This window comes from Botrytis sinoallii, assembly GCF_014898435.1.
Source record: "Botrytis sinoallii strain Bc 23 chromosome Unknown BSIN_024, whole genome shotgun sequence".
Classification (NCBI taxonomy): domain Eukaryota; kingdom Fungi; phylum Ascomycota; class Leotiomycetes; order Helotiales; family Sclerotiniaceae; genus Botrytis; species Botrytis sinoallii.
This window is the reverse complement of record NW_024066051.1, coordinates 140,974-168,266: the sequence shown is the minus strand read 5'-3', so window position 1 is coordinate 168,266 and position 27,293 is coordinate 140,974. Positions and strand designations below refer to the sequence as shown.

Here is a 27,293-nt window from a genome sequence, read left to right as displayed (position 1 = left end):
TGACTTTTTCTTTTTCTTACACACTTCTTTGCGTTAATTGTTCATAAGCGGCAGGGTCGTCACGTTGTCAAAGTCACAACTCGCATAACGAGTCCGGCTCCCCCATGTCTTCATAGATCTTCATTGGGTGGTATCTATTAGCGACAACGGTTGCAAGTTGACCCACAGATTCAATGATCCCTTCAACTTTTTCATGCAAAATGAAGACCAATGATCCACGCAAAAAAGACCCAGCCTCGATCTCTCCGCTGGTTCCCTGTCATATCCGTTGTTCTCTCAAGCTCTCCCACAATAGGCTTAGCTGAGATCGATACAACTCACCACTTCTGCGGAGCCCTGCTGTTATTTTAACCAATTCCCGTTGGTCCATTTAGAATTTTGAATGCTTCATCTGAGTATCGGATGATTGCGCCGGCACCAGATCCCTACACCCCAGTCACACATTCATCTTATCCAACGTTCTGCACAGTTCTCGATAGAGTGCTATCCAGAATTTCGCTGCAGCTTCATTTCCATTTGTCAATCCTCTTGAGAGCCACAGTGGGCTTCTTACACAAAATCATTTCATTGAATCGCTTCACTTTTTGTTGTTCTCAATCTTTTGTCCAAATTTGTGGCTGACTTTAAATGTCCTCGTGCATTAAAAACATTCCCCTCCAAACTTCCTTCTTTATCCACTCTAGCTTGTGCAACTGTCCTTAAAATCTCGTCCCAAGTCCGGGTCCTCCCAAGCAAAATCCTAGACGCAACCGTGCAAGCCTTGTATCAAGTCGAGGTGGGTATTTTTGACACTACTCCGCTCCGCTTGCATGCTAGACTCTTGTCATCGGTACAATTTACTTCAGCGGCATTCTGCTGCAACGACAGGGACTTCCTGTGAATTGTGAGAGCCAGGGGTAATAGGGCGCTTGTCGGGTCCAGTCTCCTTGTTGTGGTGATCATAACCAAGGAACTTATATATCAAAGGCCTTCAATCTTGGAGTATATTACCCGACGTCTGTCGATCGAACGTGGAAAGAAAGACAACGACCCCCCTTCAACTTCATTCCTGTTACTTCTTAATACGGACTTAGCACGTCATTAAAACAAGAAGCAATTTATATTTCATTTGGACGACGCAGGACACTCGCCACATCCGTTCATTGAGCCCAATCTATCCTTGAACCAGGTCGCTTCATCTTCTTTTCTACACGGCAGCGCTGTTGAAGACCAACTCGTCAAGTAGTAAAATCTCTGGAAGGTATACGCGTTCGGCTTGTCCAGAACATTTAAAACCTTTCATTTATGTTCCCGGGACTGGTCCATACATCAATCAACCTTATTTAGCAGATCTTGATTAAGACCCTTAAGATTAATCTATCCACCGATCAATAGCTACATGAACAAGCTTTATACACTCTTCCGACTTCTCCAACATCATCATCCAGCAAGCAGGACTAGATCATAAACTAGACTCAACAATTACTTGCCTTCGATAGGCCTTATGTTCTTTTCTGGTCAGTGATCAGCCATTGTCTATAGCGGCCCTTACACTCGTTCATTCCACGGCTACTTACCACTGCGACAACACAACACACATATTCCTTTCTCGAATCAAGGGCTCTTGAAGAACCCAAAAAGCAACTTCCAGACCATCTTCAACGGTCAAATCACAGATACTCTCAATGCTTGTTACACGGCAATGCGAAACAGGACGGAACACTTGGTCCTCTAATAAACTTGGGTCTGCTAACTTCGCGTCTCCACGGATGGCGAACTTTGAGGCTTTACCGCCGCAGCCGGACTGGCGAGAACAGTACTCTTCGTATCAACTCTCTGGAGAGAATGGCATGGTCCACCAAAATTACGAGCACTCTGCTGGCTCCAACACAAACACCAGTCAACAGCAACCAGCTACCAGACCAACTTTAGAACATCGACACACACTTGGCCCAATAAAACCGGAAGGTCCGCCAACTCCTACCATAGAACGACCAGACTCCGCTCCGGGAGATTGCGGCCAACCTTCTGTCAACAGAACTCGAGATGAATCTATGGTTTCGACAGAATCAGCACCTCTTTCACTTGGGCCGATCGCACCGAATTCAACATCATCTGCTTCAAGCGCACCACAACAAGGAGCAGGAGTACTCATGAATGAAGACGCGTCAGCTCTCTTGAGTCCCAAGGAAGAAGACGATGACGATATCGATGATGACGACGATATGTTAGATACTGAAGATGGAACTTCATCAACGCCGCAGACGGCGGCTGAGCGCAGAGCTGAACGCAGGAAGATGAAACGATTTCGGTATGTTTATTTTGGTTTACATATGTGTTGTAACATGAAGAACTAACTAGTACAGTCTCACTCATCAACAAACTCGATTTCTTATGAGTGAATTCGCGAAGCAAGCTCACCCAGATGCTGCTCATCGCGAGCGTTTATCACGAGAAATTCCAGGCCTTAGTCCAAGACAAGTGCAGGTATGGTTTCAGAACCGGTATGCAAAATTCAATCCAGTCCAAGTGGAGAATATAGACTAACGGAAGCAGACGTGCAAAGATCAAGAGACTTACTGCGGATGACCGAGAGCGAATGATGAAGATGAGAGCGGTACCAGATGATTTCGACAATGTACAGGCTTTACATTCTCCTTACGGAGCTGTACACGGTATTGGAACACCAATGCAATCGCCTGTCGATTTTGTGCCAAATTACGCGGATCATATGATACGACCTTTGATGGTAGACACCATGCGCAGACATGAACAAGAAGACCACATGTCGCCGGGGGGCATGAGCCCTGGATATGGACATGTTGGATATACTCCAGGAAGTTCCATTGGAACACCTGATGTCCTCTCACCATTGTCCATTAATTCGTCTGATCGATACTTCTCCAGCCATCTTTCGAGTCCGATGAGCTCAGGGCCAAGGAGCTCAAATCCATTTGATCGACCACCTCCGGGATATCAAGCTGTTTCCCATTCCCAGCAAAGACATCACGGCGGCCGACCATTACAACCATTACAGCTTCGAGAGACAATGTCAAGATCTCGATCAGAGTCACTTCAGTCGCCATTGAGATCCAGTATGTCTTGGAAAGGTGAAACTTTAGATTATGCCAATTATCCAACTGGGCAACCAAGTCCTCAATCATCTGGACGTCAACAATCAATGTACCAGCCCGAGCAGAATAACGCGGTCAATGCGCACCAATTTGAGTCAAACTCTTACCAAAGTTCGTTCCATCCTTGCAAAGAAAAAACTAGATGAAAGACTAACCATTTTGATAGGTTCCAACATTCAAAACTCACCACAAAACATGAGCTATTCACCATCGCATCCTCAATCATCTTTGCAACAATCATCACCAGCTGCCATGTCCCGTTTGCGAGCTTCCACCGGGGGTGCTTTCCCCCATGGTCTTGACCTACGCAATCAATACCGACCTCTCCCCCACCAAGGTCCATCACATCTGCCTCCTACTTCCCGCTCATTCGCACCCTCATACTCAGCAGGTTTTGCCAGCGCACCTTTAACGGCGCCAATGGAATTCTCCCTCCCTCGGACACCAAGCGACGTAAACCATCCACAATTAAGTGCGCCAATGGCACCGCCGCAAGATTTCGCAAACGCGTATAACGCATCAAGAGCTCCACAAAGTGAGCGAGAATTCAGCTCCCAAGGTCAAGAACAGCAGCATGCTCAAAGCCATGCACAGCCTGAACATCAACCACAAAGAAATAACAGCGACGGTTCATCGTATCTTCGACCCAACGAATTCCAAGCAAAAGATAACCGCAAAAGAAGTTTTACTATGCCTGGATCTTATGCCCCTTCTCATATGTCTTGAAGAAATTTGTCTGGCGCTCAATTTCAATCTTCGATATTTGTGTGCATACAAAAGTTTTTGCTTTCAGAGATCACGATTCGTTTTACAGGCATTGCAATTTGAAAAAAGAGCAGAGCATAGAATTCATCCTTCTCTCACATGAAGATACAAAACCACTTCACTCCGCCTTACCCATGACACTACCAAAATCCCTCAATCATCTCCAATTCCAACCTCAGACCAACCTTCAAATTCATTACAGCTTTCTTGCTATATACGTATGGATCTTTCAGATAATCATGCACACATATATTTATATATACTTTCTATACATACTTCTTACACTTTTGAAGTTTCTCCCAACGCTGGGACGGACAGGAATCCGACATCATTTCTACCTTTCAACCTTCGACCTACAGCTTTTATCTTTACCCCTTCTTCGTTGTATTTTCTAGGAGATACTATCCGGCATTGTTTTTATATCAAATTTTTTCTTCCAGATTTATCCATTCATCTGGCCATCTTTCTTCAGGAGTGTTTTCATAGGTTTAGGAATTTGGGATTGGGGATAAACTTCAAAGCAGTCTTTTTTCTTCTTCTTTTCTTTTTGAGATATTCGCTTCTTATCTGTGTATAAATGGTATGCAATTTTTTTGTTTGGAGCTTCTTCGGGGTTAGCTGGATCTTGCATTTGAACTTCTTGTTTATGTTTCTTGTTTTTTCTTCTTCTCATCTTTTTTTACCCATGGGGGTTGGTTTCATCTCAGGGATTTTCACTGAGTGAGGGAAAGAACTGAGAATTGATTGGGTTTGGTGCTTGGAGCTGGATAAAGGATCGAGAGGGAATGGGCGGTTGGAAAGCTTTCGAGGGAAAGGAAAAGGATAAGCCGAGGAGCGGGAAAATCACTTGTAGATATCTGAATCGTGGAGTGGCAATAACATTGTGTGGAAGTTGAACAACTTTGTCTTTTCTTGTCTGCTGTGATATGTGATGTGTGATCTCCAATCTGATGTGATACAATGTGACTTGATCCGAAGACTTTACTCTGAAAGCCTATTGAGGCATACTATATATAATATATAATATGCAATTTCCAGCCCATTTCCCGACTCTACGCATGAAATTTCCAAGCTAATTCCTAGGCCCTACAAGTATGAGCTACAGGCCCCAAGCCCTGAAGCAGATATGCAACAAAAGAGTCAACATAGAACATACTGAACGGGGATTGGCTGAGATACTAAAAAATTGAGTGAATGCTCAGAACGAAAGTGAGTCTCAACGGAGGGCCAACTGTGCATCTTCGCACACCTTCAGCCCTCAACAGACCTACAACAGGCCTGGGTTACAGAAAGATTTATACGCCTTTGGCGCCGAACAGATATGTGACAAATGGACTACGGTAGATTGTCTGTCGGCTAAAGTTGGCTAGACAACTTTGTTGTTTGGGTGAATATGGCATTGGCACCGGGGGTGAGTATAAGCGAAAATTCGATTTGAGAGCAAGAGTTTCATATTTAGATGGAACGAATATGAGAAATCAGCTGGCACATTATGATATATCTTGCGTCCATTTGTATTGGAAATTTCACTATCATTATTCAATACTGCAAAGAGCTTTGCCAAGTATGCGCATTACGTGCTGCGTAAAGCAGAGTCCTGATGTGGGTTTGGTGAAGAGGCACGAAATACCATCAATTAACTTCACTATCTTCTGTAGAAGTAGTGAAGAGAAGAATCAATATACCCAGAATCTTAGTCACTTGATCAGAACGCTCCAAATCCATGGTACGTGGACTTATACCTAGTCGTTGACATTATTTCTCATTTAATAATCATAAAACCTATCATCAGAATATCAGTACACTTCCATTCACGAAACGTAGATGAAAAAGAAAAACTCACCCCTTTCCACTTTTCTTTCCCAGCCATCCCGCATCTACCATTTTGCCCAGTAGTACACTGGGTCTATACTTGCTGTCTCCTGTCTCCTCATGTAATACTTTCATAATTGCTAAGCAGGTATCAATACCAATGAAGTCCGCCAATTGCAATGGTCCCATAGGAACATTGGTTCCATTCTTCATTATCGCATCGATATCATCTCTTTTACCAACACCAGTCTCCAAGCAAATTATGGCTTCATTGATATAAGGCATCAAAATCCTGTTTGCCAAAAATCCTGGGGAATCTGCTGAAGTAGATGGGATTTTGCCCATTCGTTTGCAGAACTCAATGGCTGCATCCAATGTTTCTTGGCTTGTCTGTAATCCAGTGATAATCTCTACGCCCTTCTGAATAGGAACTGGATTCATGAAATGGGTTGAAACTACTCGAGAGGAAGCGCTGGTGTCTTTGGGATCTTTAGTCGTTGATGCGGCAATTCGTGTGATGGATATGGAAGATGTGTTTGTAGCCAAGATGGCATGGGGAGGGCAGATTTGGGCTAGAGAGCTGAAGATTGAGAATTTCAAAGAGGGAATTTCAGGCACAGCTTCAATTACAAAGTCTGCCGAGGAAAGATCATCCATCTTTGTGGTTGGGATGAGTAGGGAGCGGATACTGTCAGATTGTTCTTGAGTTATGCGCTGTTTGGCTACATCTTTGGCCAGGAGTTTATCTGAATTTCAAATAAGAATCAGTTGGATACTCTTGAAACGAAGTTGTAAAGAAAAGTCTGCGAAGGAGGAAAGAGTAATTTAGAAAGCATACCAGCAAATGCGAGACCCTTGTCAAGAGAAGCTTTATTTGTATCGACGAGAGTGACTGGAACACCAGCTCTTTGTGCTGCTACTAATGCTATCCCCAGTCCCTATTCCTCATGAGAAATTGTTCATCAAAAAGTACAACGAAGGGTAATGTACCATTTGGCCGGCGCCGATAACACCAAGGCTTTTGACCTCTTGCGCCGAAAGCATTCGGCTTGAACTGAATGATCTTGCATGTTTTGAAGTCTGCAAAATTCCTCTTCTTACAATTGGAGATATCATGTTAGGCAACGATCTTAGAAACAACCTTAGAAAGAGAAAACAATCGAAAATCCTGGTGTTGTATTGACAAATGACAATAAAGTTTGAGAGTACTCGTAGAGAGAGAAGGTTATCATCGGTTGTTTCCCCAGGATTTATTAAGGTAGGTTACCGAGGCGGGCCGGTAAAGTTCCGCTGTTGCATGTGGCTTTGACAAGGGTACGCGTCGCGATCGCGAATTTTGGTAGGAGCGTGTACAGTGGTTTTTGGGTTGGATTGATCAAAGTCAAAATATCATAGTAGATTATTATGCTTAGATATTCATGATCACCACCCTTTACTACAACCAAACATGGAGTTCTCTGGTGGTAAAAGAGACGTTGTAGATCCTGAAGTCAGAGCTTATGTGAATAGTTTGGTTACAGCTGTAAGTTATCTTAATTATATTGTCTGAACAGATTCGAGAATTAAAACTGATTCTGACTATTGATAGCTGGGAGGAAGCGGCGCAGATGAAGAGGGACGGTATGTTCTAGGAGACGATGCATTAGCATGTTTACGAGATCTCAAAAAATGGTTAAAGCTCTATGACGAGAAAGCGAATCGATTAGACGTTGCAAGATGTCTCGCAGAATCCAATTTAGTGGGAGGGGATCTTCTACAAATCCTCGCAGCATGGCCCGAGAATGCTACGGACGATCGACTGAAGTCAAAGATAGCGCTGGCATGTATGGAATTGTTGGTACCATTAACTTGGCCATTGGAGAAGAACAAGGAAATGACAGTCAATCACCACCGACATGTCCCGTATTTAGAGATTGCGCAAGTGGGATACAAGAGGTCAATACTTGGGTTCGATGGAGCAAGAATATTACATACTGCGGTCAGATGCGCACTGCCTGCCATGGCAGTGGATATTGGAGATCGAAGTACAAGGGATGAGGGTATTATCAAATTGATTTTATACTTTCTAAGGAATATCGCTATGATTGCACCTCCACCGAATGGACAATATGAAGGCGATGAAACGGAAATCTCACGATCTGCGACAATTGATGCTTTCGACTACCAAGACATATTCCATCTTCTTTTGATGGTGTCTTCGACAATGGGGGCAGAATTCAATACCCAGGATGTTGTGGTCATGGACGTTATCTTCCATTTAGTTAAAGGAGTGGATGTTGAGAAGTTATTCTTCAGCGAGAAGGCCATGGATAATAGCAAAACAGATGAACTGGTTAGATTACGGAAGAAAGAACAAGCAATGCTTCGAAGCTATCAAACAAATGCTCCCACGAGGCATAATCGATTCGGAACTATGGCCTGGATGCAGCGGGATGATGCCAAAATGACGACAATCTCTGGCCAGGCCGCGCTAAGAACAGGAAGAGGAGGACTTGACAAAATGGATAGCACTAAGAAGTTTAAACCACCTAGGAGAGCAGTCAAGGGAGAAAGTGGGCCGCTAGTCTTCGACAATCCAGTTCCTCTCAATGCATCAGCGACGAAAAATTTACGGGCATTCGTTGAGGAATTCCTCGATTCTGGATTTAATCCCCTTTTCACACACCTCCGAAAAGCCATTGATAGAGAAGCTGAAAGAGTTCTTGAATATCATCAACGCCAATTCTTCTACTTGATTTCGTGGTTTCTTGAGGCGGAAAGAGTGAGGAGAAAGAACAAGAAGCCTTCCAAAGGTAAAGGTCCAGAAGACGTGGATAGTTTTGCCCTGGTTGCAAGTGTGCTCAATCAAGAGATGTTCATCACACTCAACAGGGCGATGGATCTCAATTTCGAGAATAAAAACTGGTATGACTTAAGTGCTGCCATGAAATGCTTCACACAAATTCTTCTCACCGTTCAAGAAATGGCGGATTCGCCTCTTGAGGCCGATCAGGAAATTGCGGAGAATATTCTGGCACGTATATTCTACGAAGATACAACTCATGAGCGAGTGGCTATGATAACCAGAACATATAAAGATCAGGGGTTCGGTTATCTGGATTCTTGTACAGAACTTACACATAATTATATGCGTATTCTGGAACAATACTCAAAGCAAAATGTTGATATGCAAGTAAGATCTAGGAGACGCACGCGGAGAAAGAAGAAGGCTGCGAAAGATGCAGGAGAAGACATAGGTGATGACAATATAGTTGATGAATCTGATGGTGAAGATGAGGCACGAGCACAGAAGGAATCCTCAGAGCGGAAGTTTGATTACAAACGTTTCGCTGCTAGATTTTTGTCTCAGGGATGTATCGATACATTTGTCTCTTTCACGAAGTATTATCTTGATCTAAAACCAGCGCAATTGAAGCGAGCCCATAGGTTCTTCTATCGGGTGTCCTTCAAACAGGACATGAGTGTTATGTTGTTTAGAGTGGATATTATTCATTTGTTTTATACTATGATCAAAGGTCCAGGAGGCTTAGATCCTCAATCCCCTTCTTACAAAGAATGGGAAGAAATCGTGAAGCAACTCTTGAAGAAATGCACTAGAAAAATTCAAGAACGTCCGGAGCTTGTGGTGGAAATGCTCTTTTCTAAAACCAATAGCACTGCGCATTTCTTGGAGTATGGCTATGAAAAACAGACGATATCTACAAAACCTAAAGCAGCAGCTGAGTTAGAAGTCAAGGGTGGATTGGAGTGGGAGGATCAAATCGGTGTTGCTGTTGGCGCTTTACTTGATAGAAATGAAGCTGATCATATCGAATGGGTAAAGTCACAATTATCATCTGCAGAAGATGAAAGGAGAAGTTGGGAGGCGGCCAATCAGGCTTTGCAATCCGTTGAGAAAGATCCACTTGTTGAGATTGTTGAGAATGAAGAGACACCTGCCACAGAGGTCGAACCTCCAAAGGCGCCTTCCATCCGTATGTACGATAATACCATTCACTTGTCTACATTACTAACACGTATACAGTTCTTAAACCAGACAGCGACAATCGAAAAACGGCCATGTTCAAGAATGGCTATTTGCGCCTCTTGGTAAAGCTTGTCGGTCTCACAATTATTGGGGCTGCCGACGACCCCGATGCCTCCTGGTATTTCCCCTCTGAAAAGTCGGCAGATCAGATCAAAGAAGCCCTAGATTTAATCAAGAAATTCGAGTTTGCCCCGCCAACCTTCGACGACGGTAAAGGAGCGCTTGATCAAATAAGAAGAGTATCTGCTGGGATGAACAGAAAACGCTCTGCATTCGATGATGATTCAGATGACGCCATTGATAACGATGAAGAAGAAGAGGAACTACTTTTCGAACCCGGTGGACCCACAGCAATGAAAAAATCGGATGCTCTGAAAGCTCTGAAGAAAAGTCGAAGAAGACGCAGAAAGGATGGAAGTGAAGAACCCGAAAGTCGTGGGCTAACAGACGAGCAAATTGAAGCTCGCGCAGCAGCTAGAAGAGCGAGAGAGTTAGAGAAAAACCGCAAAATTAAGAGTGAACTATACGTTCATGATAGTGACGATGATGAAGAAAATGATCGAATCTTCTTTGAAGCAGAGGAGAGACTCAGGCAGCAGAATAAGATAACTATCATGAAGGAGTTGCTGGGGGTCGGTCAGCAAAGGGAAAATGGGAAGAAGAGGATGGCAGGTGCGTTGGATGGGGAAGATGGAGATAGTGATGAAGACATGCCTATGACATCGAATAAAAAGAGAGCAAGCAGTGCGATTTCGCTGGATAGTGATGAAGAGGTTGGTGTAGGTGCAGACGATCCAGATTCCGAAGAGGAAGAAGCAGAGAATACGGACACACCGATTTCGAGTCCACATAGATCAGCACAGCCGAAGAGGCGTAAAGTGTTGAGCGATGATGAGAACGATGAGCATTTGGCGAAAGATGCGATGGAGATAGATGAGGATGAAGAAAATATTGTACCAGTGGCAAATCCAAGGAGACCGAGGGTCAGAGCGGGCTTTATTGTGGATAGTAGCGACGATGAATGATAGGGTTTAGCTGTATGATTGTTTTGCGCGGATAACTGATACCATGGCGTTGGAAATTTGGGTACAGCATTGGGAATCATGATTTGAGAGTAGATACTTCAAGGTTATGAATTACTGCAATGAATGGCCATCTTCAGAATGGCGTGTCTGATGAGTGCAAGGAATGTGTACCTGAGTATCGTTCTTACTTTGTAGTCGGAGATGTGCCCAAATGATATTAGAATCTCTATTTTATTGAGCAAGTGCTCAATTATTATTGCTTGTTCGCTTGAACATGTGCAAAAATTACGCAATTTTTGATTCACCGATTTATCCAATGTCAAATTTTATGATAGTAAATTCCCGGAATAGTCAACTCAAATTTTCTTGGCCATCTAGCATAGATAAGCCACTAAAGGAGCCGCGATGGTATACATACATTCGGCTACATGATTTTGGTGCTGAAGACTAAAGCTAGTTAGAGGTTGGAGTGTCTTCCGTTTCTTCCTCAAGCACATAGCCGTCAATGTTGGTTGAATTCTGAATGTGCATACAGATCCACCAAGATTATGTCTTTGATGGTTACGGACGACTCGAAGTAGAGCCTCAATGTTTTATTTAAAGCGTAATTTTGAACAGTACAGATATAGGCCCGTTCAGAGTCTCGAAATAAATTAGAACCCTCGGGGGAAATCGTCATCTCAATGAATAGGCTAATATTCGAATTGATCAGGATCTTCGATCAACGACGTGAAAATGACATTGAAGATTTGGCTCTCGTGACCCCAAGTACAGAATTCGATATTGTTCGAATTCCAGTCATGAAGCTATTGGTTTCACGTGGGGTAGATTTGAATCAGATGGGAGAGTCAAGATATATGGGACCTGGTTATCCAATCGTGTATGCGGTTATGGCAGGAGCAGTGGAGAGAGTTCGTTGGCTTCTTGATCGTGGCGCGAATCCAGAGTTGAGGGATTCGTATGGGAGTGCGGTAAATTATGTGGAGGTGATGGGAAGTGAGGAGATGAGAAATGTTGTAGCGGAGGGTGTGAGGGCAGGAAAGTAGTTGAAGGATGAAAAAGAGGTGGGCTCTTCTCGATGGTCATGGATAGATTAATGGCGATCGATCGAAGAGTAGTTGCTCATGTATACCGATCACGATTAGGGGGAAATTCACACACGTGTTTAGTTGAGAACGAAATGCTGTGAATGTGAAATGTTGATTCTTCTTCTCCATGACAACGACGTTGATCAAATGGTAGAAGCATCTTCTTACTTTTGAGTCAGGATTTCTAATAGTTCGGACTGTAGTTCATCAATCGAAAGCTTAGAGATATTCAAATTCTTTGAAACATTGAAATGATTACAATTGTCAAGGAAATTCTGAATGTTGATTTAATTTGATTTGAAAACAATATCCCATTTCTACCTAACAGACTTCAAGCACGTGAAAGTCATGCATCACACAATACATGACGAGCTTATTCACAATTCGGTTGATGACCAGTCAAGCCATATCTATTAGCACAACTTGTAAGAAAATACATTCTCAGCATAATCTTTATGCAAGGCACTCAGATGTCCTTCTACAGATACACTAACAGCACACATTTTCAGGTACTTCATCCCTCCAATCTGACTCCTCACATAACATCCCTCTTACCTTATCCTACGCATCACCTCCTGAATCTCCATAAAAGCCTCATCGTATTACGCCAAGTACGCCAATGACAATCAACAGCCTACCTTACCTTACCTCGTGCATCCTCCCATCATCGCATAAACTTCGAAATCCGCCACACGAAAAAAATTCCTCACCTTTTGCTGTATAGGATTCTGTCCATGCTATGGCGGTAAATCTTGAAACACGGTATGTTTTCTGCAGTCATAATAAGGCTGAGTATCTCTCGCGATGAGCCACTGCCGAGGAGGCGTAAACATGTTTTCACTACGAAAATAGTAATTGCGTAAGCTGAGTATCTTGGGGAATCCTCTTTGTGTAAGTTTGAGTCTTTTAAGCATACAGTCAAGCTGGGGAAGGAATGGAATGTGCGCAGTGCGTAGATCTCGTGTTGTGCCTTTCACTCCATTTTGTTAACGTGATGGGCTGGCTTTTGTGTTACAGCTTAGAATATGGTGCTGATTTGAGTGAACATTCCTGTAGGAGTATTTGATGAGAATATTTCTATGTCAAATGTAGCACAATGGGTAGGTTTCGGGTATATAAAGATTGTGTTCGCGAGATGTGAGGTTTATTGCTATAACAATCATTCGCTTCATTCCTGTTACTTCGATACAATATTCATCTGATCTCATACATTTTCTTCCTCCCTTTTCTACAAATCTATAACCAATTGTGATCATGCAGTTCCAAACATTCGTCCCTGTAGCAGTTCTACTGTCTCTACAGCTCTATTCTGTTCTAGCCGCCCCAGTAGCAGAAGCAGAGACAGTGGACGCCTCCTTCGAACTAGAAAAACGTATCGGTACCGACGCTGGAGACGGAACAAAAGCAAACCCATACATTTTCAACATCGATTGTGCTGGTGTCGAAGAAGTATGCGAGGCTCAATGTGCTGCGATTCTTTGCTTCAAATCGCCTTCATTGCTGTGAGCTCGCTTGCCATATTGTTATCGTTAACATATAGATTGCTAACAGAAACTAGTCAATACGGAGGACCAGGATCTAACACGGCGCAGAGAACAGCAAGTGGTGCCGGCTCAGACCCTTTCAGACCTCCCCTAGCAACGTTGGTTGGGGGCTCAAAAATTGATTTATCAGCGTTGAAGCAATCCGCTTGGACTAGTCCCGAAGATACCACCAATGCATCCGCCAAAGAGGGCGGGATAGGTTGTCTCATTGCACCTGTCGATCCAGGGCATAACACAAGTTAGTGCCTTTTCTTCCCGCTGCGGTAACAAAACTAACATTTGTATCAGAGGAGGGATCTCGAGTCGTAAGCCAATCCAATTTTCCATTATTGAACTATGAAGGTCTAAATGAAGCTCTGTCGTCTATATCAAAAACATATCCCACTGCACTCGAAAACTATCTCCTCATGTGGCCACTAACCCCCATTTAATAGTCCGGACAAATCAGTCACTACAAAGCCAAGAAAGATGAATACTTCAAGAAGAAGTACCACAACGCCGGGTAAGACAAGCAATCTAATTTTTGCCTCGCCAACTAACACAAATTTTAAGTAAATACTGTAAAGCACTAGATGCAGGAAAGGCAGCAGACACAGTTTGCAAAAATGCACCTTCAACCGACCCAGTCAACTTTATGTATCGAAGAACATCCAAGAAGATTGGAAACTCACTCCTCTGGCAACACCTTAAGTATGGAACTGACACATGGGCTGTCAACTTCCCCGGATATTCTTGAATGTTCGGATAAATGTCATGATTTGACGGGTGTTCAAATTGCTATGCCTTGCATGTAATGTGAGAAGTTGAGCATTTGGGTTTCGGAAAGGGGTGGGTTTGAGTTTTCTTTCATACTTGCGCTATTTGGGTATATTTGGGTAAACCTTTTTGTGATTTTTGTTTAGGTCGCTTTATTGCAGTGGTGGGATGACGAGGAACATGGTATGCGGGCATATAGATTTATCAGAACAGAATGATGAACTCACATTCTTTCCAAATCTTTGCAAATCTTGGACCTTACTATTCGATGTTCTAGGCCTGTCGCAAGGTATTTGTTCTAGACCTTGGTCATGTGTTCTAGCCGTTCATCTTCATAGCAAATCGTCGTACAAGGCCTGTAGTTACCATCGAGCAGGCTTTGCACGACAGGTATATAAATATAATTCCTAATTATACTTCTCGCGGACGTGGTTTGCTCTAGGGGAACCGGGGTCTCATTCCGACCCGTACAGAAACATCAAACAATTGAAAATGCTAGGGTAGGCAAACCTAAAATATACGATCTGACGCCTGAAGATTTTCTGTCGCGATTAAGGATTAAAGAAAGTGATAACGCGGTGACTTTCGAGACTTCTTAATTGATATTGAACAGTGACATCTCAAGGAATGAGATTCGCAGGGAGCTGCTTATACCAAAATTCAAACTGATGTCAGCCGTTTCAAGAAGTCCAATCATCAACCTCGCACAGCTGTAATGAGAGCTTTTGCATTTGAACAATATTTGGCGCATCAACTAAGAGATCGTCTTCTCGAGTACGGGCAAATAGTTTGGAAAAGATTGAAAGTGTCAGCTCTAGAGATGAATGTCTTCTTTACCCTCAGACAACTAACCTACGAGTAGGGTGGTGGCAGAATCAATGCGACGAGACTAATCCTAGCGTATCAATATTCCGAAGTTTATGCGAAACGGACATTGACATGCAGCTAGTTGTCTGTTCATTTATATGCTACTAACAATATCCATATAGCCAGGGAGGCGTAAAACATCAGACGACGCCAATAGTTCCTTCACTGTGCCTCTTGATTGCTTGCGAAATCCCTTAGATCAACGTTCTCGGCTTACGGTACATAGATACCTCTTATATCATAGCAATGCGCAACCACTTCAGTCTGCCTTGCAACTTCTCTTGGCCACACCTTAGCAATTGGCAGGTGACATCTTGCAAGAAAGACAACACGGCAGCGAGAACAACCAGCGATTGTCACTCATGCAATATATCGTCTAGAAGAAACCACATAGATTTAGCGACCTAGCCCTGCAAATTATGTATTGAGTATCGTTCGAGATTGAGCTCAAATCCAGAAGACTCCCTCCGCCCACGGTATCATGGCTGAATGTCAGCTGAAGCCGGAGGATCTTTTGAGCCCAATGGGAGTTCTCAGCGCCATGTCTTGAATTTAGATGTCAAAGGTAAGATGCATCATCTCAGTCAGAGTGAATCCTGCGTGTGTTACGTAAGCACAGCCTCTGAGCCTCTGACGTTCTTTATTGTCCTGCCTCAATCCTCTATCAGCTTTACCTGGGTAATATCTATACAAAGTCCCCAAGTTTCTCCTATCCTCTATAACTAAGATTCAGAAGTAACCGTATCCTTAAAGACTAAATTTCTTGTAGCTTCAACGTAGCCCGCATTTCCAGTCAACAAATATCTTGAGGCCAGTCAGTCAGTGCACCCCGAATCCGAAGACATGGGTACTTTTCTGGTATTTTGCACGGCTCAAATGCCAAACGAGGTAAGCCACACAGTTTGATGGATGATTGAACATGCATTAAATTTTTCTTCCCAGACAATTTCAGCATTCGTGACGCAATCTACCCGGGCCAAAAGCGCACCCGAAAGCCCATGGATCCTCCAAAAATCCCCAGATGAAGATGTCCATGGGCCTGAACTCACTCTTCCTCTACCAAGTCCATCATTTACTACTGGTTTTCAAGACGCACCTCCTGAGACCTTACAAAAGTTCATGGTTGAAAATGTCGTCGACCGTCACGAATTTCCCAACTTCGAGGGCGGAATCGAATGGTATCAATTTGTAGTTCTGGATTCCCAAAGTGTAGAGGACAAAAGTACTTGCTTGGTTTACCATTGCGTGAGACGCATGCCGGAAGGCTCGGCAGAAGATGAATGGGATGAAAAGAAGCTCGTTAGTGAATGGAAGGTCTGGCGCGTCAAGTTTCTCGTGGCATGGTGGTTGACTAGTGGACTGTGTATGAATGACCAAGCTCTGTTCCAGGTTTTCGAAGATGAGAAGGATACATATACCGACAATGATGGGGTGTTACAGATGCCATATTTGGAGAATGATGAGTATGAGTATCCGGATTTGGAGGATCGTGTCCCATGGGGACCAGCTCCTTAGACAGAGAGTATTTCGGTTGTACCTATCTAGTTCCAGTGAACATAACCTTCACTGAAAACACAAATATGAATCACAACATTGGCTAATGGTTATTCTCATCTGCCGACCATCATGCATGATATCAGTCTTGCAATGTTTCGCCGCCTGGTAGTATGACCTTCATGGTTGTTCACAAACTAGTGATATCACAATAGTCAAATCACGCCATAGTTGGTTCTTGTCCTATGCATTCAAATGCCTCATCACCACGGCCAACTCCGAGCAAGAAGAGATTAGTACTGGGTGCTTCAATGACGTTTTGATAGACTGTTGCAAAAATATGACAATTTCAAATCGGATATCTCCATGGAATGCAACTCTCAGTAATTGTCCGAAGAGCATTGACTGTTTATTCAATAGACTTACGTTTACTATACTAGTACACAATTACAGCCGCGGAGAATTTTGGTACCTTCCTGTCGGTATTCTCTCTTCTTGTATGAGACAATAATGCAACTATAAATTCACGGCATCCATTGTCGACTATGTGTTAGCTGTGTGTATTGACGATTCATTTGAACAAACACTAATCCCCCTTATAGAGTCAGTTTCCTTAAAGCTACTCCACAAAACTAACCTGTCTCCAGACTGCCGGTATGTCCTAAGGTACCTCGACACTAGTTGGCTATAGTTCGAACCCTCACTTGGGTCTTTCCATCTACCCCTCTTCCTGTTTTCTTGTATCGGAATTTGTCCGCGTTTGGTCTTGCCCGTAGAATAGTCGTGAGAATCGTAAATTCTGTTCATTCTGTCTTCTCATGTCCATTCGGCGACCTAGGTGGATAATGAGAACAAAAGAAATCTATATGAACATTATGTATCGCCTAATACGATCTCAAATGGTCCGATTGTTGTCAACACTGCTTCATCGCATTCAAAAGGTCAGCACTAAAAGGCCTCGATCGTATGCAAACTTTGAATTGTAATACATCTTCATCGAAGGCCAGATGAGTTGGGACAAAAAAGAAATGGTAGAAGCAGAAGTCAAGGGTTCACGGATCGGAAAATCGAGAAAAAAACCTCTCGATGCACGCTGATTCCTGATTTTTCTCGCAAGTAAAAAAAACTAGAGTGGTAAGAGGTTAGCGACAATGTCCTTTCGCGGTCTGACCACAAGCTTGGAGACGATCCGTCTGATTATCCGTAAGAATAGACGAAGTACAGAAAAAAGCAAAACTAAAGTAATCTTTCAATGGATCCTGCGAAAGAAAACTGCTAAGCAGATAAAACAACGCTGGATGGTTAGGACGACGTTGGCGCGAGGTTTAGGTGAAGTGGAGCTTGGGAAGCAGCTTTTCCAAGTGCTAGATGAGGAGACATGCAGAATCTATTGTGGAAGAAGAGATATATCTGCAGACTAGACAGATCTAGCTCGAGAAGTAGACGAGAAACGGTCAAGATCCTAGACGGTAGAGACATAACTGGTGATTCACCAGTTGTGATGAAATTTTCGTAGATAATGCAAGCGCTGTTTTTTTGCTTCTTTCTTTATGACAGCATTTCCACCGGTGCAGGTGCAACTGCAACTGCACGGGCCTCGGGATCGTCGGGGGATACCGAGAAGTGGGCGAGCTGGTGAGCCGTGGTGGGTTCTCACAGACGTCTATCGCAATTCTGCTGTAAACAAAGCACTGTCAAAATTGGGATGCCGAGGGTTAAGCATTTCTAAAATTGTTTTGCGAGTAATTCCCATCGTGCCATGACTGGTGCTCATTTTCAGCTGTCGTGTGTAAGTAATACCCACATCTTTGTGTCACTGGGTCTTCGAAGCGTTGTCAAACTGCAACACATCTTGGTGTTTGACAACGCCCAAAAGAAAGTGTTGGACGCCCTGTGGTGTTTCGGATATAAGATCATGTTGATCATATTGACGAGTCCAGAATGTTGGGAATCTGGAAACTGGAGATCGAAGTAGAAAAGCTTGCGAAGACCCCTTTCATTTCCTTTCCTTTTTCGGCGTTAAATCGGTGGTCACATCGAGCCCTATGCAGCAACGATCCTTGAGGGTGGATTACACTCGGCACTTGACTCTTTAGTTGCTTATTTCCTCACAGTGTACAACGTTGCGAGTCATCAACTCTCAGCATAGTCTATAACTGATTCATCATTTGACGAGTTCCTCATCTTCAAGATTCCCGGTCTTGGTGGACGGAGAATGGGAATAACATTGTTGCCGGTACTACAGCTGGCAACGTTAGACGAATACGATCTCATGTTGACTATTTCAGCCGTCCAGGGCCATGCCCCATCCATACTTCTGAAGCTAATCCCCGCACTTTGGCAGTGCCCAATAACCTTATCCGGGGAATCTATCGATTCAACACCGTATCCGGTCTTCATTCGTCTGCTAATGCCCAATAGGAGTCGATAGTCCGTGCGTTATAACCTTTCCCTCATAGTGAAAGGGATCTGACATCGTCCATATCCCGAGACTTTCATTAAATCACCTCCCTTAAACGCTCCCTAGACTAGCTCCATGCTCGAACTTTATAACAAGTAGTTGCCGTTCGTCAAAACAAAAGACAGACATCTGTGCTCATAGTCTAGAGGTCAATTGGAGATTCTGAATGATATTCTCAGTATGATTAGCCTAGTGGATAATTGGAGATCTGCCAACGCCATTGAGCGTTGATGAATAAAAGATTGAGGGTTCGTGACACAAACATGGGTCTCCCGCAGTAAAATCTAGTGGCTTGCAGTAGTTGAGAAGCATACATTATTGAAGTCTGTGTAGGAAAGATACTTTCCATCCCGTCCCCCCTACAGGCTTAGTATATCAAGGTGGAGTTGCCTTGCGTTAGGCACGGATCTTTCCCTCGATACATTTTTGGAGCCGCAGTAGTGAGCTGTTAGCACTGTCACTTTCTTATTTGACCGTTTCGACCGTTTTCCTACGACTATATACTTCAACTAATGTACTTCCATCTCGCATTAATGTAGACCACATACTTTTCGAGATGCAGCTTCCCTCTCCTGAGATCCTCGCCTCTTGGCCAGTCCCGAATTATGACGACCCTATAACGCGAGGGTGTGGAGTTTTAATCGTCACCGCAATATTATTACCTCTAGTTCTATCCCTAATATTCATCAGGCTCTACACTCGACTGGTAATGTCAAAGAGTTTCGGATTAGATGACTGGCTCATACTTGCAGCAATGCTGCCATCGACAACATTTGCTTTCCTCGCCATTCTCGCAGAGAAAAAGTTTCACTTCAATCGACATATATGGGATGTTGAATTCAATCGGGTTACCTTTGGTCTACAATACGTTATAATCACACAAATCGTTTTCACTCTTGGACAAACTCTCACAAAATGTTCTATGTTGGCATTATATTACCGAATTCTATCAAGCGGGCGAAGGTTCAAGATGATGACCATTGTGGCTTCCATTATAATCGCCGTTCAAGGCCTTGTATTTATCATCGTTACTATTTTCCAATGCCGGTTAGTGGACTCACATCTCGATGCCCGTCTTGGGTCACATCAATATCATTGACTTACCCAAAAACCAGACCACCCTCTCATTTCTGGCTTATAACGTTCGCTCCTCAGCCAGAATGCATCGATGAAACTCTTCATATCACGATTGCTGGAACCATAAATACCGTGACTGACTGTATCGTCGTTTTATTCCCAATCCCGAGAATGCTACAATTGCAGATCTCTCATCGTCAACGGCTCATCATTATTTTCCTCTTCGGCGCCGGATTTCTCGTCTGTGTAGCTGGGGCTGTGAGAACATACTACACTTATGTAGAGTTGATTTCACCGGATATGACATGGGACACTTATTATGTTTGGATAAGTGGTACCGTTGAGCTTTATGTTGGCATAGTAAGCATCTCCAATTTGTCTTGACGTCACAGGATACACAGTGAACAGTTCTAACATAATTTTAGATTGGAGCGTCCGTTCCTCCCACGAAACCTTTCTTCACACGTTACATACCTTTTATCCTTCCCCGCTCTTTACATTCCAGCCGAAATGAGCACTATGCCATCTCCTCAGCGGACAAGGGACCGTTCTCAGGATCCACAACAGTCGCTACTCCAAGAGCCTCTCGTACCTCACGCAAACTCTCACGTGACGATCTTGAACTAGGTGATGTTCGAGAGCGAGAACTCAGATCAACAAGACGCTCAAGGAATCTGGATGCAATTGAAGAGATTGGAAGTGATGCCAGCATTTCGAGTTTTATGAGAATGGATGAGGGGGAAAGGAGAAGGAGTAGTGATGAATTTAAAAGCGACGAAAACGAGATAGGAAAGAGAGATAGTGATACGAGACCAAGAAGTGAGGATACCTTTCGCTACACAACGAATTCGAAAGATGAATCAATCGATGAAGGAGATTTGGGTATGGCGGCTCATTACAAGCCGCGATATTCCGTGTGAAGAATGGCGGACTTAGTAAAATAGGAACGGAGTTTTTGAAAAGTTATGTCTATCTAAGGAGTCAAAGGGGCGTCAAGCGAACGGTTGGTTGATGAAAATACCCATCTCTCTGAGAGATTGAGCAATGAGATTCGATTTTTGCAATAATATCTGTATATAGTATAGTTTTGTGCTAGGAACAATACTCTATAATGTAATTTTTTTTTAAAAAAAAAACATCCGGAGATACTCTTTGATTTCCACTCTTCCAAGTCGCCGACCTTCAGATAAACTAACATGTGTTTCTAACTACTTTTAACTCTGCTATAGCTGTACTGTGCGCTACGGACTTCCCCTAACTATACCGAACGCCTCATACTAGTTTCTGCTACTAGCAAACTGCCGTTGGTACCTGCCATGACTTTTCATCTGATGAATGATGTAATGACTATAGTTCCCGTCTAAGATCTTGTTGCAGATCGTACGAGATGCGATCTAGTGGCTGCTTATCAGATCTCAGGGTTCAATGCTTCATATTGATTACCCACACAGCATTGTATATTACCAAATCGATAGAAATGCCGAAATTGTTGCTCTCATATCGATACTGTCCTCCGAATCTCTAGTATTACTAGTACCATTCCTCAAACTTAATTCGGTCTCCACGATTCGCTTATTCAGTTAACTTTCCACTACCTGTTCCCCATTATCATCCTTTCTTATTCATGCATTTATCTGATCTAGACTTTATTTTTGGTCCTTTTACTCTTCTATAATCAAAACTCTCACACATAACTCCCTTTTACCGGGATTAAGTACTCTCGTTCCGAAATTAGCTTGAGAATTCCATGCAGTAAATAGGCTGCGTGTAGGCGTTATCCCACATCCTCTCATCCGTCCACCCGAAATTCAAAACGGGATTCCATCCGCAAATTATGTCCCACTCGTGTAAATAGATTGATGATATAAATCGAGTGAAGCAATATAGATGAGAAAGTATCTCGGATGCTATACCTCTTGTAATTGTTGGGGTAGGAGATATAACAGCGGAGGGGCAGCTACATGACTTCCAAATCTGTGATAGCCGAGAAATGGACTCCAGGTTAACAAACGTCGGGGGCTGGGATATAGAACTCGAATTAAATGCTGATTTTCGCACTCGAGGATTCGTATCTTAGTATTCCTGTGCGTCATCAATATCTTGCAAGAATGACAAAACCTTCTTTTTTGACTCCGAAATGACTACATTCCTGTTGAATTTCCCGCTCGATATGCTCTTCGCGAAGGAGCTGGTGAATGGTTATACGAATCTTATGATTTCGTTTGATAAGTGATTGCAAATGAGTGTTGAGTTTTAGAGGTGGGATACTCGGTAGATGCTTATTAAATGGCTCTCCTTCATGAACTTTAAGACCGGTTGGATCACCACTTGAATTAAGATGTAAATGTTAACAGCAAAGACAGATTCAAGAAAATATAAAAGGAATTCACTGAAAGATGAATACTCCAACTTATGTATCACTTGCAAATCACCACCAATGAAAGATGTATACTAAAGAGAAGAGATACCGTAAAATCCATCCACACCTCAACGCCTCCATATTCCTCTTATTCCAAGCCCCCCATAAATTTCAACACCACCCCTTAAAACCCCGGTCCAAAATTGCCATCACCACTAGATAGATTCTATAATCAGCAAATCTTCCCACAAACCAAAACAAAAACCAACAAAAAAATCCCCCCCAAATACTCACGTCCCCACCCCCTGCAAATCCAAGCTCCAAACCACCGTTCCCCCAATACAAAGCGCATCCGCAAATTTCCTCTTCACCCCCCAACTCTCCACATCATCAAACCCCATCCACTGTTTCCCCCCTCCAAACACAATCTGTTTCACGCCCATCCCCCCCTCCTCCGCCGCGCTCGCTCCCACCCACGTACTCTTCAACCCCTCTCTCTGCACCAACACCTCAATCTCCCTCATACTCAGAATTCCCGCTTCCGTCGTACACGGCCCGGGATCGCTGGGCCCGACGTACGCACATCCGAGATCCGCACACGCCGGATTCGCAAGCGTGTAGCCGCGTCCGTAGGCGGCAAGTCCGAGATTCACTTTCGCGGGATCGACGCCTGCGAACCAGAGGGGAGAAATGGCCGTCGTGATGTCTGGGAGAGAGGTTTGTGGTCGCACGAAAGCGCCCAGGGAGGGGTTGGAGGCTTCCCAGGGGCCGTGGAGGTCGTAGGACATGAAGTTGAAGAAGGTGATGTAGGGTTCTAGATTTATGGGATCGAAGAATTGGAGGGAGGAGATATCTGGTGGTCTATTTCGTGATTAGTTCAAGCTCATGATTCTTTCGTCTCTTGTGCAAAGAAGTAAATAGATGGATGATTGAAGAGAAGCGAAGCGAAAACGACTCACAAAACCACACTAATCCCCCAATTTTTCCCCGGATAATTCGCAGTAAAACTCTCCCTCATCTCTCTCACCAACGCCACAAACCCATCTCGATCATTACTACTACTCGGAAACTCCCAATCCAGATCTACCCCCTGAAAATCAAACGTACTCAACCATCCCTCCACACTATTAATAAACGCCGCTCGATTCCCCTGATTCGACACCATCTGGCTCCAAATCAGCGGCAAGACACTCGATCCACCGCCCCCAATCGCCATATACGTCGCCAAAGTCGCAGAAGCAAGAGTAGTAAAGGGATACATGAGAGGTACGGCGGTGGTATCGAAAGGAACCACGTGGAAAGTATTGGGAGAGATAGACATGAAGGCGAAGATGAGATGCGTGATATTTTGAGTGGGGATCAGAGAGACAGGGAGCGCATTGCAGGAACGCGTCGCGCTGCCAATTTGCCAGTAGGAGACTTTGCGTCCATTGCTGGCGGTTGTGCTGCCCGAACCGCAGTTGGGGAAGTTTATTAGGCCGCAGGCGCCGAAGCCGCGTTGGCATGGCGCGTTGCCGTTGATGGGGTCGGCGTTGATGCAATAGGCGAATGTGGTCTGTGATTACAAGTCAGTTACGAGCGTATCGTATATGACTCGATGTCGCAGCAAGATCTGTGCGTATCATACGGGATTCGAAAATACATACCCCGCAGTATCCATTGCCGCTACAGCAAGTATTCAGAGGACATACTTGACTTCCCTGTGGAGCATTTTTACCACATTGTGCTACATCTCTGCGAGTCGAAGAGTGATTCGAGATGGAAGTTTTGGTACAATTAGCAGGATTGAGATCACACTGTCCTAACCTTTGACCAAAAGATTAGCATCGTCCCATAAGCACATCAAAGCATGAGCTATCTCGCAGACTCGGGTAAATTTGGGCCAAGAAGCAGCTTTCAGGAAGCAAGACGACTCACTAAAGGAAAATTAGAACCTCTTCACTTCATGTACTATTAGCCAACCAATTCATTATGAGAAGAACTTGCCGAATCACAACAATCCCCTTCAAAACCCAACTCTCGATGCAATAGTACCAGTCCCACATCACAAATCCCCAGATAAAGCAAACCAAACATGGAAAATGTCCAAAAACGCATGATAGCCGAATCGAATAAATCTCACTCAGACTTCCCCAAAACACCGCAGAAAGGCAAGAAATATATCCCCCCGTAATTCCTGTGTATAAAGGAACAAAAACTCCGCTATATATGCATCTGATAACTTTTGCGTTCGCAAGAATTGAGCAGGTGAGCGGGAAATCCCTCATCCGCAACCAAACCATTGAATGCAAATTGCGAAGAGTCTGGAAGGTAATGTCTCCCTGCCTAGTATGTGAATTCACTAGTCATTCAGTAGGGCATTTTCTGGAAATGAGGGCGTACTGCAACGAACAGAGCCGAGACATTTCAACGCCTTTGCACAACTCCAAATCCCAAGAAGGTATGAAAGAACTCTAAACGCCATAGATGGAAACATGTGAAAACTGTACTACCCTTTGTAATCCGAGGTATCGATTGTGATAACACCAATCTCCCACCTGCCAAGGGGTCTAGTCGTTTTGGTACCACGCTTTACTAACCTTGAGGGTAAGACTAGGTATTGCATAAAATTAATGTATTGACTGGAGCTAACTCTACTGGAGTAAGGATCCCTTACATGAAGATATTTTAGACGAAACCATGTTGAACCGAGATGCATGGAATGCTTTGCCTTCATAACTAATATCCTACAACTTTCTACTCTTAACCAGACCAGTCTTAATACCGGTTTTCTCACCACCATAACCGCCTCTCTCTTCTCCACCCTTGTACACAGCTCTCATACTGCCCAACTTCTTCTTCTTCTCGTCATACTTCATCCTCTTCTTCACTCTCGGGTTTCTGACCTCCTTCTTCCTCTTTGGCGCCAATCCCTTGTTCTTCTCAATTACATATCCGATAGCTCTCTTACCGTCTTCATCATTCTCCACTTCTACTACTCTTGCCAACTTTCCAGCCTTCTTCGCTTCAGAAATTGCGGCATACTTTGCCTCTTTATCATCCTTGCGTTTCTTTGATGTCTGTGCAACCATGTCATAGTACTCGTCTTCATCGCCTCGAACTTCGCCAGCAACAGCTTCTTGATCGTCGTCGTCGCTCTCTCCACCCAGAGCAGTACCTCTGCCGTATTCATCCAATTTCTTTCCACGCTTCTCGGCCTCAAGGTTGAGTCGTGCCTGGCGATCTCTAAGCCTTTCTCTATAAGGTAGATCCTCGTCACCACCGGCCCCCCTCCCTGCGTCGGCTCTCTTGTTCGCTTTCTGAGCGATTTGAGATGTGTAGAACTTGAGTGACTTCTTTCTTTTAGCCTTCTCCTCCGCAGCCTTGGCATCCATGGACTCTTCTTCGCCGAAATCGGAATCATCATCTGCTTCAACAACAGCTCTCGATACCTTCTTTGGCTTCTTAGCTTTAGATACGAGATCATCAAGACCTGCCAAATCTTCTTCTGCTTCCTGGATCTGTTTGCTACGTTTTGCGGCCGCCCTTTCAGCAGCAGCAGCGCGAGCCAGTTCCTTTCTGGATTTCTTCGTTGGTCGAATTGTCTCCATCTCCTCTTCTGATGTGAGTGTATCCTCCATGCCGTCCATAGATATATTCTCGCTTGCATCTTCCGAATCTTCCTCCAACTTTGTGACGTCAATTGACTTGACCCTCAACCATAACTCTCGAGTTGATTTTAAATAATCCATAATCTCATGATCTCGCAATTCTTGTGGATTCATAGTCTTTCCCTCTCCTTCAGGACGCTGCGATGGAGAGGTTAAAAGCGAAAAGTACATGGCGATAGTAGATGTGTAAGCTGCTAAAGCCCTGGCTTTTGTGACTGTAAAAGGTATCGCGTCGATTTCATACTCAGGCAACTGGTCTACTTCCTTCAGTAAATCTTGAAGAACAGGTGCTAGTTCTAGAAATTCGTCTGCCAGGAACTCGAATTCTGGATATCTTGAATATAGTATTCTCAACCTTTCTTCCGGACCCATGTCTTCTGTGATCTCAATATCCTTCAAAACCTCTGTTACCACATCTCCCTCTTCATAATCATAAGCTTCCTCTTTGTTGCCCCCCTTGCCCTTTTTAAGAGCACCTCCCAGGCCTTCCTCGTCATCACTCGCAGGGAGCCATTTGATGTCGAGTTCATCGAGACCGAAAGAAGCTTTAGTCAATTTCGAAAGCCTTTTTTGTTGTAATCGTTTAGCCTCCTCTTCTTCCATCAGGGCGTCGGCTTCCGTTTCGATATTATCCGCATCATAGTAGTCGCGCTTCGAAGATCCCCACCCCTCAGCATATTCGTCTTCCTCTTCCGCATCTTCCTCATCGTTTTCTTGAGCTTTCGATTTCTTCGATTTCGGCGCCTCGTATTCTTCTTCTTCAGAGCTCTCGTCGGAGTACCCTAATACCTCTTCGTCCGACAACTCGACTAATTCATCTGCAAGAACTTTTAGCTTCTATCAAATCCATAATGACAATTAATCTAACCGTCATAATTCGATTTCCTTTGACGCTTAGCATTTGGTTCATCATCCAACATAACTTTATCTCTGTTGATGTGGAATTCATCCTCGGAGTCGGCAATATCTTCATATGTTGTGAAGGCTACTTTTCCTTTGGACTTGTCGAAATCTTGCGTGCGACTTTTGACGCTTTGCCCGGAGGCCTTCCTCTTTTTGCCAGCCATTTTTGTGAATTTGCTCAAATTATCGCGCGAATTACGTGGAATTTTCGTTTCTCTCCTCCTGTAGCTAGAGATTTCGATATCAAAAAATTATTTTCTCATTATCTTAGCGTCGCGCTAGACCATTGATATGATCCTTGTTGCAAAACATCAGAAACACGTGATATGTTCTTAGAAGCTCATGCTCGTGC

The 27,293-nt window shown here is 43.9% G+C and overlaps 10 protein-coding genes across 10 annotated transcripts; 6 read left to right on the top strand and 4 right to left on the bottom strand.

The window, feature by feature from the left end:
- Positions 1 to 1,664: 1,664 nt before the first annotated feature.
- EAF02_010116 (uncharacterized protein) lies at positions 1,665 to 3,839 on the top strand (the record flags this gene model as incomplete). Its single annotated transcript, XM_038906164.1, has 4 exons — positions 1,665 to 2,290; positions 2,346 to 2,483; positions 2,536 to 3,224; positions 3,280 to 3,839. The coding sequence occupies 4 exons, from the start codon at positions 1,665 to 1,667 to the stop codon at positions 3,837 to 3,839; spliced, it is 2,013 nt and encodes a 670-aa protein (XP_038753891.1).
- Positions 3,840 to 4,320: 481 nt separating this feature from the next.
- EAF02_010115 (uncharacterized protein) lies at positions 4,321 to 4,551 on the bottom strand (the record flags this gene model as incomplete). Its single annotated transcript, XM_038906163.1, has 1 exon — positions 4,321 to 4,551. The coding sequence occupies one exon, from the start codon at positions 4,549 to 4,551 to the stop codon at positions 4,321 to 4,323; it is 231 nt and encodes a 76-aa protein (XP_038753890.1).
- Positions 4,552 to 5,371: 820 nt separating this feature from the next.
- EAF02_010114 (uncharacterized protein) lies at positions 5,372 to 6,806 on the bottom strand (the record flags this gene model as incomplete). Its single annotated transcript, XM_038906162.1, has 4 exons — positions 5,372 to 5,660; positions 5,722 to 6,436; positions 6,529 to 6,628; positions 6,681 to 6,806. The coding sequence occupies 4 exons, from the start codon at positions 6,804 to 6,806 to the stop codon at positions 5,645 to 5,647; spliced, it is 957 nt and encodes a 318-aa protein (XP_038753889.1). The 3' UTR covers positions 5,372 to 5,644.
- Positions 6,807 to 7,137: 331 nt separating this feature from the next.
- Positions 7,138 to 10,894, top strand: EAF02_010113 (uncharacterized protein; the record flags this gene model as incomplete). Its single annotated transcript, XM_038906161.1, has 3 exons — positions 7,138 to 7,212; positions 7,279 to 9,664; positions 9,715 to 10,894. 3 exons carry the CDS (start codon positions 7,138 to 7,140, stop codon positions 10,740 to 10,742), a joined length of 3,489 nt encoding a protein of 1,162 aa, XP_038753888.1. The 3' UTR covers positions 10,743 to 10,894.
- Positions 10,895 to 11,425: 531 nt separating this feature from the next.
- Positions 11,426 to 11,788, top strand: EAF02_010112 (uncharacterized protein; the record flags this gene model as incomplete). Its single annotated transcript, XM_038906160.1, has 1 exon — positions 11,426 to 11,788. One exon carries the CDS (start codon positions 11,426 to 11,428, stop codon positions 11,786 to 11,788), a length of 363 nt encoding a protein of 120 aa, XP_038753887.1.
- Positions 11,789 to 13,084: 1,296 nt separating this feature from the next.
- On the top strand, positions 13,085 to 14,110 carry EAF02_010111 (uncharacterized protein; the record flags this gene model as incomplete). The annotated part of the gene is made up of 5 exons (XM_038906159.1): positions 13,085 to 13,332; positions 13,389 to 13,612; positions 13,663 to 13,679; positions 13,809 to 13,876; positions 13,927 to 14,110. The coding sequence occupies 5 exons, from the start codon at positions 13,085 to 13,087 to the stop codon at positions 14,108 to 14,110; spliced, it is 741 nt and encodes a 246-aa protein (XP_038753886.1).
- Positions 14,111 to 15,840: 1,730 nt separating this feature from the next.
- On the top strand, positions 15,841 to 16,512 carry EAF02_010110 (uncharacterized protein; the record flags this gene model as incomplete). The annotated part of the gene is made up of 2 exons (XM_038906158.1): positions 15,841 to 15,885; positions 15,940 to 16,512. The coding sequence occupies 2 exons, from the start codon at positions 15,841 to 15,843 to the stop codon at positions 16,510 to 16,512; spliced, it is 618 nt and encodes a 205-aa protein (XP_038753885.1).
- Positions 16,513 to 18,890: 2,378 nt separating this feature from the next.
- Positions 18,891 to 21,165, top strand: EAF02_010109 (uncharacterized protein). The gene is made up of 3 exons (XM_038906157.1): positions 18,891 to 19,999; positions 20,068 to 20,389; positions 20,455 to 21,165. The coding sequence occupies exons 1-3, from the start codon at positions 19,509 to 19,511 to the stop codon at positions 20,947 to 20,949; spliced, it is 1,308 nt and encodes a 435-aa protein (XP_038753884.1). The 5' UTR covers positions 18,891 to 19,508; the 3' UTR covers positions 20,950 to 21,165.
- Positions 21,166 to 22,678: 1,513 nt separating this feature from the next.
- Positions 22,679 to 24,358, bottom strand: EAF02_010108 (uncharacterized protein; the record flags this gene model as incomplete). The annotated part of the gene is made up of 4 exons (XM_038906156.1): positions 22,679 to 23,249; positions 23,348 to 23,943; positions 24,035 to 24,194; positions 24,351 to 24,358. 4 exons carry the CDS (start codon positions 24,356 to 24,358, stop codon positions 22,679 to 22,681), a joined length of 1,335 nt encoding a protein of 444 aa, XP_038753883.1.
- A 756-nt stretch (positions 24,359 to 25,114) lies between these two features.
- Positions 25,115 to 27,105, bottom strand: EAF02_010107 (uncharacterized protein; the record flags this gene model as incomplete). Its single annotated transcript, XM_038906155.1, has 2 exons — positions 25,115 to 26,856; positions 26,907 to 27,105. The coding sequence occupies 2 exons, from the start codon at positions 27,103 to 27,105 to the stop codon at positions 25,115 to 25,117; spliced, it is 1,941 nt and encodes a 646-aa protein (XP_038753882.1).
- Positions 27,106 to 27,293: the final 188 nt, after the last annotated feature.